We start from the raw sequence: 19,997 nt of genomic DNA, 5'->3' as shown, positions 1-19,997 counted from the left end.
TCATGTCCAGTGTATATTTTGATAATGTGACATGTTTTATGTAGTTTCAATAATTGCAGTATATATTTTTAGCATTTTTGATCACTAAAAGAAGCCTAACTAGCTAATGTTAGCCAGCTAGTTGCTGGGATTAGCTAACGTTAGTGGCTAGCTAACATTACTGGCTCCATGAGCTAGCTAAATAAATACATATCGATGTCTTAGACTTTGCATTCGTATTCTAAGAAAACTCACTCTTTCTTGTAGGTCTGAATTAGTCAATCGGCGACAGAAACCGTGGCTGAAGCAATAGATTATACCCAAGAAAGTTTAATGTCCTTGGACCCACAGTTATGCATCATATGCCAGGAAGACAATAAGCAAAATCTCATGACAATTAGTAAGGATGGCCTCCAGTCAGCTGACACTATAAGACAACTCCGGATGAAATTACATCATGACAATTTCCGAGATGCAACCAATCGACTTACTGAGATACTTCAAGGAGAGTTGCCTCAGCAATTCTTATGGCATAGGAACTGCCGAGCAAAATACATGAATAAACGTGAAATAGAAAGGAAATTGAAGGCAGAATCGAAAAAAGATACCAAACAAAGTTCGTCTGCATCCACCCCAACTCCGCAAAATGTTAGTCTACGGAGCAAAATACCTCCAATAGATTGGAAGCAGTGTATCTTTTGCCACCAAGATCAGAAAGAAAAACTACATCTCATACAAGAAATGAAAGTCAGCAGCAGAATCCTACAAGCAGCAACGTGTGATTCATTCTTAAGAGTGCGACTAGCTTGAGTAAATGATCTTATAGCTGCAGAAGGAAGTTATCACATGACTTGCAAAAACAGGTTTGAACGTAGGACCAAACGCATGGAGTCACTTCCGAGCACGGAAATGCCATTAGAGTGGATCTGCCAAGAACTTGAACAATCAGCAAAGCAAGCGGATATTCTGGATCTTGTACATGTGTGGGACAGGTACTCTACACTAGATAATGAGGCTCAATTAGATATACCATCTAGATTTCTAAGCCAAAGAAAGTCCTTCAAGGAACTAATAGCTGATCGTCTTGAGGACATAAGGATCAAGATATGTTCCTGAACATGGTCCATGTGGCATTGCAGATCCGAAGAGATATGATCTCACATCCAAAACCAGAGGGGATAGACATCAGTGAAAACAGAGCAATAGACAGCATACCCAACAGTCTGTACATGTTCCTCAACTTGTTACTAGGTGGTCAGCGCCTGCTGGGGGATGACGTTGAAGATTATGATAATAACACAGCCAAACGACAGCTTAATTCAATTCAATTCAATTTTATTTATATAGCGTCTAATACAACAGATGTTGTCTCTAGACGCTTTCCAGAGATCCAGAACATGAACATAAACATAAACATAAACCCCGAGCAATTATTATATAAACAATGGCAGGTAAAAACTCCCATAGTGGGAGAAAAACCTTAAGCCAAACAGTGGCAAGAAAAACTCCCCTTTAGGAGGGAAGAAACCTTGAGCAGGACCAGGATCAAAAGGGGGGACCCTCCTGCCGAAGATCCTCAGCATTGCACAGGATCTTATGTACACAGCTAGTGGAGACAAGTTCCTCACTCCGAAGCACATAGGACTGGCTAGTACCCTTCATCAAGCTACACGTTGGAAGGAGTTGGTGAACATGTTTCACCAGGCAGGTCATGTTATGAGTTACCGTGAGGTAATCAAACTTGACACTGCACTGGCTAAGATGACCTTGGAAATCCTGGGTGATGATGGTGCCGTTGTTCCACAAAATTTGATAAAGGGTCGCTTTTTTAATTTCTCAGCGGACAATGTTGACATCAACGAATACACTCTGGACGGAAAAGGGACATTCCATGCCACTCAAGTGGCCGCCTGGCAAAGTGGTCCACCTGAAGGTGATCCCCTTGAAGGAATTGATCTTTACTCCAAGTCAGAAACCCTCAATATCCCCAAGGCAATGACCAATATAGTACCTGCACCAAAGAGGAATCACAGAGCGGACTGTAGCAGCAGACTGTTTCACACAGCCATCTGAACAATGATGCATAACTGTGGGTCCGAGGACATTAAGCTTTCTTGGGTATAATCTATTGCTTCAGCCATGGTTTCTGTCGCCAATTGACTAATTCCTACAAGAAAGAGTGAGTTTTCTTAGAATACGAATGCAAAGTCTAAGACATCGATAAGTATTTATTTAGCTAGCTCATGGAGCCAGTAATGTTAGCTAGCCACTAACGTTAGCTAATCCCAGCAACTAGCTGGCTAACATTAGCTAGTTAGGCTTCTTTTAGTGATCAAAAATGCTAAAAATATATACTGCAATTATTGAAACTACATAAAACATGTCACATTATCAAAATATACACTGGACATGACTTTACCTGTTAGCTGGGGGGGTGGGGTGATATTGGGGATGGCAAAGGTTCCATTCCAGCACATTTGATACATTTTACCTCAAAACAAAATACAAAGTAAGTAAAAGTAGCCTAATAATAATAATAATAATTGAGTAATTATTCATAGTTAAAAACAACTATTTTTGCAATATATAAGCAGTTTCTTCACATTACATCTCAATTCTGAATATGGCATCGAATTGCCCATGTAGGAAAACTTACAAAAGCACTTTTAATTCATGTTTGTACCTTGTTTAGTCAAAAAGATATACTGAAAAATAGATTTCAGCCTGGCAGTGGCGGCCATGTTGGATTTCTCAATTTTGAGGCATTTTGGGACATTTTTGAGCTTCATATACAGCAGATTTGGATTCAGCACCCTTTAATACCCCTAGAAATGTTGTATATTATAAATATTCACAAAATGCCTTCGGGGTTCTGATTTTGTGAAAATTGACCCTGTCTAAAAACAAGCGAGGAACACGAGAGCAGAGAAAATCTACTTGCTGAAAGGATCCATTCTCAAAAGATCCACAGTAAGTATTTTTATATTATACTGTTAATCTGTGTAATGGTTGATTGATTAAATCAGCCAGGGACCTTTAGATGGCCAGTGTAACGCTCTCCCAACTGAAGTATTTCGGTGTGTTAGAAGTTGCTAGGTATACAGGACTGTCTCAGAAAATTAGAATATTGTGATAAAGTTCTTTATTTTCTGTAATGCAATTAAAAAAACAAAAATGTCATACATTCTGGATTCATTACAAATCAACTGAAATATTGCAAGCCTTTTATTATTTTAATATTGCTGATTATGGTTTACAGTTTAAGATTAAGATTCCCAAAATATTCACATTTTTTTAGATAGGATATTTTAGCTTTCTTAAACTGTAAACCATGATCAGCAATATTAAAATAATAAAAGGCTTGCAATATTTCAGTTGATTTGTAATGAATCCAGAATGTATAACATTTTGGTTTTTGTAATTGCATTACAGAAAATCGCAATATTCAAATTTTCTGAGACAGTCCTGTACTTGTAACATTGGTGTTGTCACCTGCTGGTTGGTGTGTGTCAAAAATGGTTACATTTCTTAATTCTATTGCTCTCTTTAAAACTACAGCTATCTTCCAACTGAGACTGCTGCCGAAACCCGGGATCGAACCAGGGACCTTTAGATCTTCAGTCTAACACTCTCCCAACTGAGCTATTTCGGCACGTTCAAAGGATTCCAGTATAAGCTAACAGAAAGATTGGTGCTGCCACCTACTGGTTGGTCTGTCTCAAAAATTGTTGATAATCTTACAATTCTTCAATAAATGCTCTCTGTAAACCTGTTAACAACTTTTAACGCATATTAGCCAGAGATCTTTGGATCTACAGACTAATACCTTCCCAGCTGAGTGATTTCTGCGTGTTAGAAGTTGCCAGGTATACCTGTTGACTGTTGACAATCTTACAATTCTTCAATCAATGCTCTATGTAAAACTGTGGACACCTTTAAACCCATTTCAGGCAGGGACCTTTAGATATTCAGTCTAGCGCTCTGTCAACTGAACTATTTCGGCATGTGAGAAGTTGCCAGGTATAGCCTACCTGTCACATCGGTTTTGCCACCTGCTTGATGGTTTGTGTAAAAAATATTTCAGTTCTTCATGCTTATGTTGTCTTTAAGAAATCTTCCAGCTGAAACACTTTCTGAATCCCCGGATCGAACCAAGGCCCTTTAGATCTTCAGTCTAACGGTCTCCCAACTGAGGTATTCCGGCATGGTCAAAGCTGTCAGGTATACCTGTGACATCGGTGCTGCCACCTACTGGTTGTTGTATCAAAAATGTATGACAATCTTTCAATTCTTCTATTAGAATCAGAATCAGAATCAGCTTTATTGGCCAGGTTCGAACATTGTCCAACAAGGAATTTGACTCCGGTAATTATTAATGCTCTCTGTAAAACTGTGAACACCTTTTAAATCACATCAGCCAGGGACCTTTATGGCCCTTTTGCACTAGTACCACCTCAGCTCGGTTCTACCCGTTTTGCGCTTTTGCATTAGGGCTGAGACGGGTAGAGCCGCTCCAAGCCGATACATTTTTCTGTAACCATTCGAGCGAGGTTCCATGCGGGCTGAGCCGGGACTATTTCTGAGGTCACCACCCTCCTCGCCACTGATTGGTCGGGGGGCAGGGCCGTCACCACCCTCCGCGCCTCTGATTGGTCGGGGGCGGGGCCGTCAAACGTTTGAATCAGGAAGCGGGAGTCAGCGCGAGGCAACTCGCGGCGATTTTATTATACAGCAAAAACGTCTGTTTGGTGATCCAACTCTGAGGTGCAGATGTTCATAAACCTGGTGGCTGTCGAGAAAAAATTAAAAAAGGGATGTAGACGGGCTGTTTTTTCTCAGCCGCTCCCGGCTCCAGCTGATTTCTCATCTGCGCCGACACAAACAAAGGTGCAATCGAGTACGTCACAGCAGCTTCACCCCAACCCCACTTCTCCCCTGGCTGTGCAAAAACACACGGGTGGAGCCATGTCGAGCCGCGCCGAGCCGGGCTGAAGCGAGACTAGTGGAAAAGTGGCATTAGATGGCCAGTTTAACGCTCTCCCAACTGAGCTATTTCGGTGTGTTATGCCGCTTTTGCACTAGGACTTACTTGGCCCGACCCGAAAAAAACAGCCCGTCTACATCGCTTTTTTAATTTTTTCTCGACAGCCACCAGGTTTATGAACATCTGCGCCTCAGAGTTGGATCACCAAACAGACGTTTTTCATAATAAAATCGCCGCGAGCCGCGGGTCGCTCTCACTCTGACTCCCGCTTCCTGATTCAAACGTCTGACGGCCCCGCCCCCCGACCAATCAGAGGCACGGAGGATGGTGACAGCCCCGCCCCCCTACCAATCACTGGCGCGGAGGGTGGTGACGTCAGAAATAGTCCCTGCTCAGCCCGCAAAGAAACTGGCTGAAATGGTTACAGAAAAAAGTATCGACTTGGAGCGGCTCTACACGTCTCAGCCCTAGTGCGAAAGCGCAAAACGGGTAGAACCGAGCTGAGGTGGTACCAGTGCAAAAGCGGCATTAGAAGTTGCTAGGTATACTTGTGACATTGGTGTTGCCACCTGGGGCCTCATGTACAAAGACTTGCGTGGAATTCCTACTGAAACATGGCGTATGCTTAAATCCAGAAAACGTCCTACGCACAAAAAAATCCAGATGTATGAAACTCTGCGTAGGCATGAATCCAAGCACATTTCCTTTGTACATCCCAATCAACGTGGAATTGAGCGCACATGTAGGAGTACCAGACTCCTCCCTGTCCACGCCCCCATTTAAATATGCAAATGTATTTAAATAGGCCCTGGAGGGCCGGTTTCCCTGTTTAATTGCACCATGATAAGGAGCTGTGTCATCAACAGAACTATCCAGACTTTGATGAGAAGCTGGTGACGATCATTAATTAGAATCAGGTGTGTTAAAGCAGTGAAACATCTAAAACATGCAGGACACCGGTCCTTCTGGGATTCAGTTTGACACCTGTGACATATTTTTTTATTTTTTTTAAATATTCTTTATTTCATTTAAAAAAAAAAAAATAATTCAATACAAATACAAATGTTCTTAACTCGTGAATGAAAAGCAAGCAGAAAGAAGAAGAATCGTATCTGATCTGCCCCTTTTTCCAAGAAATAACTTCACAAATAACATAAATTAATCATATAATCTGTACATTAATGGAATGAAAATGCTTCCTGTTAACGTACACATATTCATCCAGTGATGGTGCTTTTATAGCAATGTGTGTGCAGTCGATAGCTCCGATTACATTAGGAAAACTGGCTAAATATTCTTTCTCTTCTTACTGCGCCATTTGCGATATCTTCTAACACTGCCAAAGCTGCCATTGTTGTTAACAGTATTTCTGCACCACTTTGCTTTTATATCCACTCGTGTAATTGACAGTTGAATGTGTTAATTGTTCATCAGTGTGTCTCTGATGTGCACATCACTCTGAGGGCTAATTGTTTTCACATTATTAACAGTTTCCCAGCATCACCACTAAGTGTCGCCAACGGACTAATAGCTGTGGAAACGTGCGTACGCCAGCCATGAAGTTGGCGTCGGGCACCGCACATTTCCACGGTCATTTCACTCTTGATTCATCTGAACGTTTGCGTGGAAAAGGGCGTATGCCATGTTTTTGTGCGTACGCACGCTTTGTACATGAGGCCCCTGGTGATTGGTCTGTGTCAAAAATGGTTACAGTTCTTCATTCTGTTGCTCTCTTTAAAACTACAGCTATCTTCCAACTGAGACTGCTGCCGAAACCCGGGATCGAACCAGGGACCTTTAGATCTTCAGTCTAACGCTCTCCCAACTGAGCTATTTCGGCATGTTCAAAGGATTCCAGTATAGGCTAACAGAAAGATTGGTGCTGCCACCTACTGGTTGGTCTGTCTCAAAAATTGTTGATAATCTTACAATTCTTCAATAAATGCTCTCTGTAAACCTGTTAACAACTTTTAACGCATATTAGCCAGAGATCTTTGGATCTACAGACTAATACCTTCCCAGCTGAGTGATTTCTGCGTGTTAGAAGTTGCCAGGTATACCTGTTGACTGTTGACAATCTTACAATTCTTCAATCAATGCTCTCTGTAAAACTGTGGAAACCTTTAAACTCATTTCAGCCAGGGACCTTTAGATCTTCAGTCTAACGCTCTCCCAACTGAGCTATTTCGGCACATTCAAAGGTGTCCAGTATACCTGAAAGATTGGTGCTGCCACCTACTCCATGGTTGTGTGAAATTGTTGACAATATTACAATTCTTCAATCAATGCTCTCTGTAAACCTGTTAACAACTGTTAACGCATATTAGCCAGAGATCTTTGGATCTACAGACTGTCTCAAAAATTGTTGACAATCTTACAATTCTTCTATTAATGCTCTCTGTAAAACTGTGGACACCTTTAAACTCATTTCAGCCAGGGACCTTTAGATATTCAGTCTAGCGCTCTGTCAACTGAACTATTTCGGCATGTGAGAAGTTGCCAGGTATACCTGTCACATCGGTTTTGCCACCTGCTTGATGGTTTGTGTAAAAAATATTTCAGTTCTTCATGCTTATGCTGTCTTTAAACCTGCAGAAATCTTCCAGCTGAAACACTTTCTGAATCCCCGGATCGAACCAAGGCCCTTTAGATCTTCAGTCTAACGGTCTCCCAACTGAGCGATTTCTGCGTATTAGAAGTTGTCAGGTATACCTGTGACATCGGTGCTGCCACCTACTGGTTGTTCTGTATCAAAAATTGATGAGAATCTTTCAATTCTTCTATTAATGCTCTCTGTAAAACTGTGAACACCTTTTAAATCACATCAGCCCGGGACCTATAGAGTACGTTCACACTGCAGTTCCCAAGTGACCCAAATCCGATTTTTTGCTCATATGTGACTCAGATCCGATTTGTTTATGACAGTGTGAACAGCACAAGTCACATGGAATCTGATCTTTTCAAATCAGATTAAGGTCGCTTCCATATGTGGTTCTAAATCGGATACAGGTCTGATGTTTTGCAATGCGACCTCAGTGTGAACAGCCAGGTCGGAATTAATGCGACTTTGACGTCACTTGAGAGTCTTGTGGAGAGGCGCTGACAGATGTATTGGAAGGTAACCCTCGACATCCTGAAATTCTGGATGAAATCTGTCTCTGTAAAGATGTTCATCACATCATGAACCCACCACTCCTGAGTCCGAGTCCGCATCCACACACACCTCTCTACAGACGAGGCAGCCATCGCTCCACAAAAAGCCATTATTAAAAATGCAGCTTTCTTTGTCCTCCTTCTCCTCTTCATTAACACTTGCTCACAGTTTCGTCGGCTTCCACCACACAACAACTTCAAAATATACCCATGTACGCTCACTTCTGTTGCCTCCATGTTTACCGCCGTATGGCGGCGTGCTGCGTGTGACGTCTTTGTTATTGTTCCTCTGCACATGCGGGTCAGTTCAGGGCCGCGATCCGTTCACACTCGAGTCTGATATAGGACACATTTTAAAAGATAATGTGAACAGCCACACAAAAAAATCGAGTATGGGAAAAAATCAGAATTAAGCATTAAGGCCTGCAGTGTGAACATGGTCTTAGATGGCCAGTCTAACGCTCTCCCAACTGAGCTATTTCGGTGTGTTAGAGTTGCTAGGTATACTTGTAACATTGGTGTTACCACCTGCTGGTTGGTCTCTGTCAAAAATGGTTACAGTTCTTCATTCTGTTGCTCTCTTTAAAACTACAGGTATCTTCCAACTGAGACTGCTGCCGAAACCCGGGATCGAACCAGGGACCTTTAGATCTTCAGTCTAACGCTCTCCCAACTGAGCTATTTCGGCACGTTCAAAGATTGCAAGTATACCTGGAAAATTGGTGCTGCCACCTATGGTTATAGGAAAAATTGTTGACAATATTACAATTCTTCAATAAATGCTCTCTGTAAACCTGTTAACAACTTTTAACGCATATTAGCCAGAGATCTTTGGATCTACAGACTAATACCTTCCCAGCTGAGTGATTTCTGCGTGTTAGAAGTTGTCAGGTAAACCTGTGACATTGGTGCTGCCACCTACTGGTTGTTCTGTATCAAAAATGTATGACAATCTTTCAATTCTTCTATTAATGCTCTCTGTAAAACTGTGAACACCTTTTAAATCACATCAGCCAGGGACCTTTAGATGGCCAGTTTAACGCTCTCCCAACTGAGCTATTTCAGCACGTTCAAAGGTGTCCCGTATACCTGAAAAATTGGTGCTGCCACCTACTGGTTGGTCTGTGTCAAAAACGGTTACAGTTCTTCATTCTGTTGCTCTCTTTAAAACTACAGCTATCTTCCAACTGAGACTGCTGCCGAAACCCGGGATCAAACCAGGGCCCTTTAGATCTTCAGTCTAACGCTCTCCCAACTGAGCTATTTCGGCACATTCAAAGTTGTCAAGTATACCTGAAAAATTGGTGCTGCCACCTACTGGTTGGTTGTGTGAAAAACTGTTAACGCATATTAGCCAGAGATCTTTGGATCTAAAGACCAATACCTTCCCAGCTGAGTGATTTCTGCGTGTTAGAAGTTGCTAGGTATACCTGTGACATTGGTGCTGCCATGGGATAAACAGTTTATAAGCAGCCCAATAACTGTTTATTCTTTTGACGTAATGTTAGTCGATGTGGTTTCTCGTTGAAATTTGGTAATTATGGTTGAATGTACAAGTTCGGTACATACAGAGGACTTGAAGCACTAGCATCCCTTTTTCCTGGTAATTTTGCTGTGCTGCACCGGTGTTATGCCGAGTTTTGCATCCCTGCCTAGAATTGCATCCAGCGAGCAGCAACACTCAACCCCTTAACACTCAGTAATGACACTTTAAAATCAAAGTTTGATAGAAATCAAATGGTAATTCGCGGCAGGGATGCAATACCGGACATAATACTGGACTGTGTTACCCGGTAACCCTGGCTGGCTAACTTATACTAGCTACATGACTGACCCTTGACAGCAATGAAATAGAGTTTTTACAAGAAGTTTGCACACTTACAACTTCTTGTTCCATGCGTGAGAGGAACTCTTCTGGTTCACGCGATTTTGTAGAAAGCTCAACAGTGGAGTAACTTTATCCATGTTTTGGTCATGGTGATGCCAGTTCACAACCGGAACACATATCACAGAAACTCACTCCAAACAATAAACGTATCACGTGATAAATACCGGTAGTATATTGTTCTAACAATAAATTATCATCTTATAACGTGATAATTTATTGTTCTAACAATAAACCTTTCACATTATAACGTGATAAATAGCATATTGTTCTAACAATAAATTATCATGTTATAACGTGATACGTTTGTATATTGTAATAACGTGAAATGTTTATTGTTCTAACAATAAACCTTTCACGTTATAACGTGATAATTTATTGTTCTAAGAATAAACTTGTGAAGCCTTGTGAAGTTTCTGCTGTCAATAGACTCCAGAAGTGGGGTAGCTATAAATTACATGAGCAGCAAAATAATTTTGTGGCTGTTCCTTTTGTTAGTTGCGAGTCATGTTTTCTTCTTGAAGGGTTTGCTGTTCCTAAAACGATGCCTTCTCCACCTCCAGAAATGGGAACAAAGTGACCACCCTTTGCTGAGTCACTTTTTGATTTAAAGGGGACCTATTATGAAAAACACGTTTTCTTTTCTTGTTTTAACATTCAATTCAATTCAATTCAATTTTATTTATATAGCGTCTAATACAACAGAGTTGTCTCTAGACACTTTCCAGAGACCCATACCCAGAACATGACCCCCGAGCAGTTATTACATAAACAATGGCAGGTAAAAATTCCCCTAGTGGGAGAAAAACCTTAAGCCAAACAGTGGCAAGGAAAAACTCCCCTTTAGGAGGGAAGAAACCTTGAGCAGGACCAGGCTCGTAAGGGGGGACCCTCCTGCCGAGGGCCAGACTGGTGGGTCAGGGACGGCAACAGCACAGCAGGCAGGTGGAAGCAGCAACGGGATGACCGGGGGTGGGGACCGCAGGCCAGCATGCAGCTCCCGAAGCTCCGGCCCAATCATCAAGTCCCAGGTTGGGGTGCAGGGTCGGGGAAGGGTTGAAAAGGGGCAGGGCCAAGGAGAGGAGTCTTGATGGACAAACCTTCTCCCCCGCCTGCCCGGGCTGTTACCCTGCCCCCCTCACTCCCACGCTGCAGGTTCCGGTGTCCGGCAAAGGATGCTGCAACATGGACAAAAGAGAGAAAAGGGAGGAGAAGGGGGGGCCAGCACAAGAAACTACAGGAGCGACTCTGACACACTAAAGTTTACACTACCTAGAGATTTACCAACACCAGCTAGAGGTTTACTAAACACTAACTATAGGCTTTACTAAACAGAAAGGTTTTAAGTTTAGTTTTAAAGCCTCCTTAACCCAGATTGGAAGTTGGTTCCATAGTAGTGGTGCCTGATAGCAGAACGCCCGCCCTCCAAATCTACATTTAGATACTCTAGGAACTACGAGTAAACCTGCACTCCTCCGCCTCGGCCCGTGCTTCTAGGAATGTGATGATTAAAGTAGCCGGGCGGAGTTGATTCATTCAAACTAACATACTCTTCCTCCTGTAACCATGTTTCTGTTAAGCAGAAAATATCACTCCTGCTCTCTGTAATTATATCATTTACTAACAGAGACTTAGAGTTTAATGATATATTTAGTAGTCCGCATCTAATTTTTCGGTCTACAATTGGTACCAAATGTACATTGGTTTTAATTTTTACAAAGTTATTTTGGTTAACGCCTCCAAAACGCCGCACCTGGTGAACTTTTGGAGGGCGGGGAACTGCAACCACTTCTATTTTGCTAGGCACCTGGCCAGAGTCGCCAATATCATGTAATCCTACAGTTTTAGAGTCGCTAATTACATAATGCAATCCTACAGTTTTGTTGGCAGGCGTTGGTCCTCGAGAGACAGCAGAGAAGTGTGTTAAACTACAGCTCTGCATCCTGGCCTGGACCCTGCATTGTCAGGGGGAGTGTCTAATAACATTGGCCAGATTTCTAGACATAAGAGCTGCACCATCCCGGGTGGGATGAATGCCGTCCCTTCTAATCAGACCGGGCTTTCCCCAGAATGTCTCCCAGTTGTCAATAAAGTCCACGTCGTTTTCTGAACACCACTGAGACAACCAGCGGCGGAGCGAGAGCATGCGACTAAACATGTCATCGCTGGTCAGATTGGGGAGGGGACCAGAAAAACCTACGGAGTCCGACATACTTTTGGCGTAGTTACACACCGAGACAATATTCATTCTGGTTACTTCCGACTGGCGAAGACGGGAGTCATTAGCTCCGACATTGATGATAACTTTACCATATTTACGATTACCCTTTGCCAGTAGCTTCAAATTTGCTTCTATGTCGCCCGCTCTGGCCCCCGGGATGCACCTAACTATGGTCTCTGGAGTCGGCTTCACATGTCTGACTATGGAGTCTCCAATCACCAGGGTCGGTTTCTCAACAGATGTGTCGCTGAGTGGGGAAAAACAGTTAGACACATGAAGCGGGTGGTGGTGTTCCGTGAGCCCTTTAAGACTACACTTCCTCCGAACCGTCACCCAGCGGTCCTGACTGGCCGGCTGCTCGGGAGCTGCAGGGGAGCGGCTGCTGGTTATATAAAGTTGTCTCCCCTCACCCTGCCAGCACAGGGGAGACAAAATACCATGAATTTCTGCAAGGTGTCTGACCCCCGCTGGACAGAATCCCCCAGTGTCACATGATTTTTTTTGAGCCGATTAAAATCAGAGGTTTGGCCTCCGCTGCTGAAACCACGCCCACAACCAGCTCTCTCCGTAGGCTGGAGCGGTCCTTCTTTGAGCCAGTCGGACGCGGCGCCGCGGCGGAGCGGATCCGGGTTAAATCATCCAGGTTCCCGGGTGGTTTGGGAGCTGGGTCCTCGGGGGTCCGTCCCAGGTCGGATCAGCTTCACCCTCCGAGATTTTCAGCCAAATCTGTCGGTTTGATCCCCGGTAACGGGCGATGCGCACAGGATGTGCCCCGGAGCCGATCTGTGCGCCGGGCGCCCGTCGCACAGCATCCGCCGGGCAGATCCGGCTGAAATTCCGCTGGTCGGTCCCCGGGAGTCCCTGCTACCAGTCCAGGCGGGTTCCTGCGGTCCCGGCCGGTCGGAACCGGTCAGATTCCCCGGTTAAAGCCGCGGTGATGCGCGCTGCTCCAGCCTACTTCCTGGTTCCCAAAGCGGAGTCCGTCCGACTAAATTGTCCAGGTTCCCAGCCGCTTTGGGAGCAGGGATTTCTGGGGTACGTCCCAGGCTGGATCAGCTTCACCCTCCGAGATTTTCAGCGAAATCTGTCGGTTTGATCACCGGTAACGGGCGATGCGCCCCGGAGCCATGCTGGGCGCCCGGCGTGGGGTTGCGGGGCCAGCGTTCAGCATCTGCCGGGCAGATCCGGCTGAAATAGTGCATAAATGTTATTTATATACAACTCATATTTTATCTTTTTAACAATAAAGTTGCCATTTGTGAAAATTCAGTGTTGTATTTATTTACAGGCTCGGGCTGCTCTGGCAGAGCAAGGTTTATTCTCCTCCCCTGCTACACGTCATTCAGGGAGCCAATCAGCACAGAGCCTCATTATCATACCCCCCCTTCCCTTAGAATGGAGCACAGAAAAGGGGTTAGAAGCGGTAAAACTAGTGACAGGGCCCACAGCCTGGATTTATGATTTATGTAGAAAAAACAAGCTTTAGATTGTTTTTAAGACATTCAAGGCCTGTTTAAAATATACATTAAATGCCATAATATGTCCCCTTTAAATACATCAGATTGTATTTGTGTGTGATGCTGCCTCCCCAGAAGACTGCAGGATTAAACACACTGACCACAGACTGATAAACATCTGCAGCATCGTATTACAGATGTCAATACATCTGGATCATAAAATATGAAAACCATAATTTATCATTGTCCAATGTAAGGGAGTATTAATAAATCGCTTACATTAATCTCATGTAGTTACACAAGAGATGCATTGCACCAGATTACAGTTCAATTGCTAATTTATCTGCAATCGTTGAAGCGAAGTTTTGCCTCCCCCACAGAAAAGCTTGTCTAATTACACTTTTAGTTGTCATCCAGCCACAATACACGTAACTGACATTGATGTATTCACAGGGATTCAGCTGTAAATGTACCTGTGTACGGATTATTGTAATATTTGCGTTCAAAAGTGAGCGCACTGCTGTCTGTCCCATAGATTTACATCAGGGGTCACCAATCCTGGTCCACGAGGGCCGGTGTCCCTGCAGGTTTTAGATGTTTCCCTGCTTCATTGCACCATGACACAAGTGACTGTGTCGTTAACAGAATTGTGCAGCCCTGGATGACAAGCTGATGACGATGATTAATTAGAATCAGGTGTGTTAAAGCAGGGAAACATCTAAAACATGCAGGACACCGGCCCTCGAGGACCAGGGTTGAAGACCCCTGATTTACATGAACCACGTGACCGCTCAGGCGGCGAGAACAAAAGTTGTCGCCACTCTGTTAACCCGGCCATTGTTCCCTGCGGGGCTGCGGGGTCGCCGGGGGAGAGCGGGGGCCGGTGAATTGGCGCCATCTGCTGGACGAATAGGCACACTGCAAAGACAAATGGACAGAGGGAAAACAAATTACACATGGAAAACCTTAATAAATGTGCATTTATTTCAGATACGTGGACCCGACGAACAACTATACGAGGTCCCTGCCAAGAATCTGTCCCCTCTGAATACTTAAAGGCCCCAAGTACAGACTCATATCCGCCACTTTAAAAACCCCATTTGTACATTTCTGTTTATACATTTTATCTGTCCTAAATCATCCTAAGTCACTTTTTTTACAGTCTCATATCCGGCACTTTAAAACCTTATATTGTACATTATATCTTATATATTTGTTTTTATATTTGTATTGTGTTGCACCAATCACAACAACAAATTCCTAGTGTGTGTTAACAAACTTGGCAATAAACCCTTTTCTGATTCTGATTCTGAAAATAAACGAGCTCGACCTTCCACTGAGTCATTCTGGTCATTTGGTTTTGTCGCCTTCCTAAATATCCTTTGTGTTTAGGCTTCCTCTTGTTATTTAGAATTAAAGGTATTCCTGGAGGTTTTTTTTCAATGTTCCTGTTTTTTCTTATCTGTTCCAGTCATATGATTAACATAATTTCAAGTGGATAATCAAACTATATATGTATACGGTAATTTAACAAGGAATGAGACAAAGCTTCAAAGTTGAAAGAGTAACAAGCCATATTTAAAAGACAAACTATATACAAATTATAAAAAAAAACATTCATATACAAAATAAAAAACCATAGTTTCATCAGGAGAAACAGCAGGACCAGGAGGGAACCCGTGTGAGAGGGGGAGGTGTCAGTGCTGCAGGGCTTGAGAAGAACAGAGAGCAACAACGCTGCGCGGGAGGCCGTCTGTGTGAGGGAGATCTACAGTACACTTCCTACTCTTCAGCTGAGGGTGCAGTAGCGTGGAAATCCAGGAAATTATCTAGGTTCTAATAACCATCCACCAAAGGTTCTTTTAAGAACCAGCCACATTAAACTAAACAGCATATTTTCCCTTTCGTGTTGGCAATTTTTTTGTTCCTCATCGTCTGGTTCAGAAATAATATTGTTCACACCATATATAGTTTAGCATTATTATTACCAAAGACAGAGTTTAATTACAAGTGTCAAAATGCATAATTCCAATTATTGACCCTCTGTTAATGGTAGTAACTGAAGTTTATCTGCAGTGCAGTCACATTTTCAACCCACTCTGCTTTACTAGTGTTAAACATGAATACAAGATTATGACCACATGTATGTAGTGAACATTTTGTCTTCTACATGCTTATATTGACTCATTAATTAATATACTCACTCTCCCATGACTCGGGTGCTGTATTGACTAAACTAAGTTGTATTGCTGTTACCACATCCATGAAAAAAGGAAGCATTCAGTGTTGACAAAGAACTATTTATTTCAAAAAAGATTTGGTCAGACATAAACTTAAACATACCATTAATAATAATGATCATGAAAAAAAGTGGGAGTTCAAAAAAACTATTTTCTCATCCAACAACAATTAAAAAAAAAAAAAAAAGAAAAAGCATCCTTAAATCACCCCTGCTGTTCATCTGCCTGTTGGCAGGTTGCCTCAAAAATCAGCCGGTGGATTTCAAATTTTATTTGAGCTTTCCTCCGAGCTGACAGGGCCTTGAGATCAGGCAGAAGGCCTTCGAAGAAGAGCCTGTCCGGGTCGGGAGGTGCTGACTGGCTCACTACCCTCTCCACAGCAGCCATGAGCTGCCTCTCGAAGGCAGAGAGGGTGCCCTCATGTGGCCTCTTCCGGGTCCTGGCCCGGTCCCTGCAGGTGGACGGTGAGGGCGAGGGGGGTTCAGGGTCCAGGAGGAGGAACTCTGTGTCCTGGCTGGTGGAGGCAGCTTCCTCTCCTGCAGCATCATCTCCCTGCCCCTGGCTGGCACTGGTAGGCATGTTCTTGCAGGTGCCTTTTTCCTCCAGAAAAGGGTCGAGGAAGCCCATCATGTGGCTGTATCGCCAGGGCCGGTGGAACGAAGCCTCTGATCCACTCTCACGCCTCTCCTTTTGTTTCTTCCTTTCCCTTCTGTAGGTGTCCCTGAAACTTTTCCACCTCTTCCTACAGTCAGCAACTGTACACAACACAGACAAAAATCAATACCTGTCCATCTGCATATATATATATATATATATATATATATATATATATATATATATATATATATATATATATATATATATATATATATATATATATATATATATATATATATATATATATATATATATGTGTATATATGTATATGTATATATATGTATTAGGGCTGTGCGATTAATCGATTTTAAATCTAAATCAGATTTATTAATCAAGACGATGTTAAAAAAAAAGGAAAATCAGAAAATGGATTTTCCTTTTTTGCAGCTGGCTGCATTACAGACAGAGCTCGTCTAGTCATCTTTGTTTGGTCAAGAAAATTGGAAATGTTGTCACTTTACTAAACTCAAGGAGGATTTACAGCATCTTTCAATTGCACTGAATTCCCAATAGGGAAATTTGTTTGCTATTTTTCTTTAAAAATAAAGATAAAATATTTGAAACTATTTATTCCATTGTCTGTTGTAGTTTTACCAAAAAAATCGAAATCGAAAATCGGGTTTTCAGAGAAAAAAATTGGGATTTTATTTTTGTCCAAAATCACCCAGCCCTAGTGGTATATATATATATATATATAAAAGATTCTGTGTCAAGCATAATTACAAGCAGGGGTGCAGATCCGATGTCAGGATTGGGGGGGACACCAACGTGATTATGCAATATGCAACTCATACCATGCCATAAATTGGTAAAGGCTTGCCAAAAAATACTGCACAGGGAATCATTTATTGTGCTTACCTTTCTTGTTTATTTGTCCTAAACAGCAAACAGTGTGTGTCACTGCTTAACTGTTATATTCATAAATCATAATTTTAATATTAATAAAATAATACTTCTCCGGGAGAAGTGAGCCACATGTTGGCTACGGGCATGTACGAATGTAAACAGAACATTGACAAAAAGTCATTGTCGAGCCCGTCAAAAATTTAAAAAATATAAATTCAGACTAAAAAAAAAAATGTATGGAGTAGCAATACTTTCATTCTGTACACCTCAAAACGCACCGTGGATGTATTATTTTTTTTTTTAAATATATTTTTAATAAATATTCTACATACTCAACTTTTAAGTCTGAAAATACATTTGTTCAATTTTGAATAATTTAGGGTATTTTTATTGGGGGGGATATGCCCCGTCCCCCCCGTCCCCCCCGGGATGTGCACCCATGACTACAAGGCGATTTATTGGATTTGTACATTGTTTAACTTGCTACATGGATCTACTCTTGTTTTTTATTGATCAGCCTGTTACTTACCAGGTATGCCAATAATTTCGGACACCTTCTTCCATGCTTCAAACTTCTTTCTAATGTCTCTATATATGAATAAAGTGACATCATATAACTCTGGGAACCCAGCGACCGCAATTATGAGTTTTTCCTCCATCTTAGTATCGTCTTCCCCCGCTTCGTCCAAGTCCTCTTGCTTGATTCCCTGGATGTGATTGGTAGCCGCCTCGGCGTCGTCGCCGCTCATTTCTATTAATTTGAGGTGATTTCTTCAGATTGACGCCGTGGTCGCTCGCATCGCGCCGCTCGCTGCTGCCGCGCCGCTTTCTATCCCTTTGTATCAGTGGGAATAAATGGCTGCCGGCCGCCTGTGACGCTCTGGGTTTCAGCTTTTCAAAATAAAAGCACGAGCTGCGTTCATGCTGCAGCAGAATAATAAACACTTATGAACTAATTTACAATAAAGAAAATATCTGTAGCCGAGGTGGGTAGAGTAGCCAAAAATTGTACTCAAGTAAAAGTACTGTTACTTCAGAATAATATGACTCAAGTAGAAGTAAAAAGTAGTCATCCAAATAATTACTTGAGTAAAAGTAAAAAAGTACTTGGTGAAAAAACTACTCAAGTACTGAGTAACTGTTGAGTAACGTCTGATTTATTTTTTTTAACACAACCATTCAAACAGACAAAAGTACAAAATAATCATCTTCAGGCAAATTAAATCAATAAAATAATAAAATAAATTAAAATTAATAACAATAAAAAATAGCTTAAATTAAAATAATCTTATATTAAATTAAAGTACTTTAATAAATAATAAAATAACAGAATAAAAAAATAAATTAAGCACAAGTAGCACAAAATTTCAAGCCTTTGTACTGTTTTCTTTTTTAACCAGGCAGAACTAGAACAAGCCCATGAACTCATAGAAACTCTGTGTGTGTTTGAGTATGTGTAAATGTGACAAAACGTGCAAAAATAGACATTTTCCCAAAGAATCACCCAGTGATGTCATCAGATTGACATCACTTTTACGTGGATAAAAGGGATAAAAGAAAAGTATCAGCTCAACGTAGCCTAATGTAGCGGAGTAAGAGGAACAGTTTCTTCTTCACAAATCTACTCAAGTAAAAGTAAAAAGTATAGTGATTCAAAACTACTCCTAAAAGTACAAAATTTCCCAAAACTTACTCAAGTAAATGTAACAGAGTAAATGTAACTTGTTACTACCCATCTCTGATCTGTAGGGTCATTTACACCGGCTGGGGGGAAATCCATGACTGTACGATTTCACATCTTTCTGCCTGATGATGTTTAAATTAAGTCTTTGTGTGGGCCAGCTGTTTTACTGGCAATGATTGTTAATTATTACAACGAATGAATGAAACTTCAGTCACTGTGAGCAGTAGCCATACTGCCTGAAAGTGACTGACGTTGACGTCAATCCAGCCCTCCCATAACCCACAGAGACTGCATTGAAGCACTTGATATGTGAAAGAACAAAAAAAAAGGTTAATGCTGTGTGAGATATAATACTATGGGAAAGATCTTGGTGTTCTTGAAATCTTGTGCTATTTTGAAACTGGTTTAAATCACCCAAAAAGAGGCTAAACCACTGGTTGCAAGGCTTTATGCTGAGTGGGCAATAAAGGACAGATGAAGTCCAAATTTTCAAGTCAGGACTGCACCAGAATGTTATGAACGCTTTCCTGGTTACCCAGTCGCCTTTATGAACAAACCCTCGAAGACCCAACCCCTTGATGATGTTACAAGATGAGGGTAACATGTAGTGTATCTAAAAAGATATACATGAATATATGGTTTCATATCATAGCAGACTGTGAGTTTGTTTGTATTTGCTGTAGAGATGGACATTTTAATTCAGAACCTCTGGAAGTGGACTCCTTTTGTTCAACACATATATATATATATATATATATATATATATATATATATATATATATATATATATATATACATATACACATACACACAGTACAGACAAAACATTTGGAAAATCAATAACAATATACATATAAATTCAGACACTGAGTTCTGGTTTTCAAGCATTT

The 19,997-nt window shown here is 41.8% G+C and overlaps 1 protein-coding gene and 4 non-coding genes across 5 annotated transcripts; all 5 read right to left on the bottom strand.

Annotated features, from left to right (window-relative positions):
- Positions 1 to 3,558: 3,558 nt before the first annotated feature.
- Positions 3,559 to 3,631, bottom strand: trnaf-gaa (transfer RNA phenylalanine (anticodon GAA)). Its single transcript has one exon. It is a non-coding gene; the product is annotated as a tRNA-Phe (tRNA).
- Positions 3,632 to 6,730: 3,099 nt separating this feature from the next.
- On the bottom strand, positions 6,731 to 6,803 carry trnaf-gaa (transfer RNA phenylalanine (anticodon GAA)). Its single transcript has one exon. It is a non-coding gene; the product is annotated as a tRNA-Phe (tRNA).
- Positions 6,804 to 8,731: 1,928 nt separating this feature from the next.
- Positions 8,732 to 8,804, bottom strand: trnaf-gaa (transfer RNA phenylalanine (anticodon GAA)). Its single transcript has one exon. It is a non-coding gene; the product is annotated as a tRNA-Phe (tRNA).
- Positions 8,805 to 9,313: 509 nt separating this feature from the next.
- trnaf-gaa (transfer RNA phenylalanine (anticodon GAA)) lies at positions 9,314 to 9,386 on the bottom strand. Its single transcript has one exon. It is a non-coding gene; the product is annotated as a tRNA-Phe (tRNA).
- Positions 9,387 to 16,005: 6,619 nt separating this feature from the next.
- LOC133446334 (transcription factor Adf-1-like) lies at positions 16,006 to 18,257 on the bottom strand. Its single transcript, XM_061724347.1, has 2 exons — positions 17,953 to 18,257; positions 16,006 to 16,674 (listed from the first exon to the last, which is right to left on the bottom strand). The coding sequence occupies exons 1-2, from the start codon at positions 18,170 to 18,172 to the stop codon at positions 16,124 to 16,126; spliced, it is 771 nt and encodes a 256-aa protein (XP_061580331.1). The 5' UTR covers positions 18,173 to 18,257; the 3' UTR covers positions 16,006 to 16,123.
- Positions 18,258 to 19,997: the final 1,740 nt, after the last annotated feature.

Source organism: Cololabis saira, chromosome 6 (assembly GCF_033807715.1).
Source record: "Cololabis saira isolate AMF1-May2022 chromosome 6, fColSai1.1, whole genome shotgun sequence".
NCBI classification, from domain to species: domain Eukaryota; kingdom Metazoa; phylum Chordata; class Actinopteri; order Beloniformes; family Belonidae; genus Cololabis; species Cololabis saira.
Note: the sequence above shows the minus strand (reverse complement) of the source record. Positions and strands in the feature narration are given on the sequence as shown.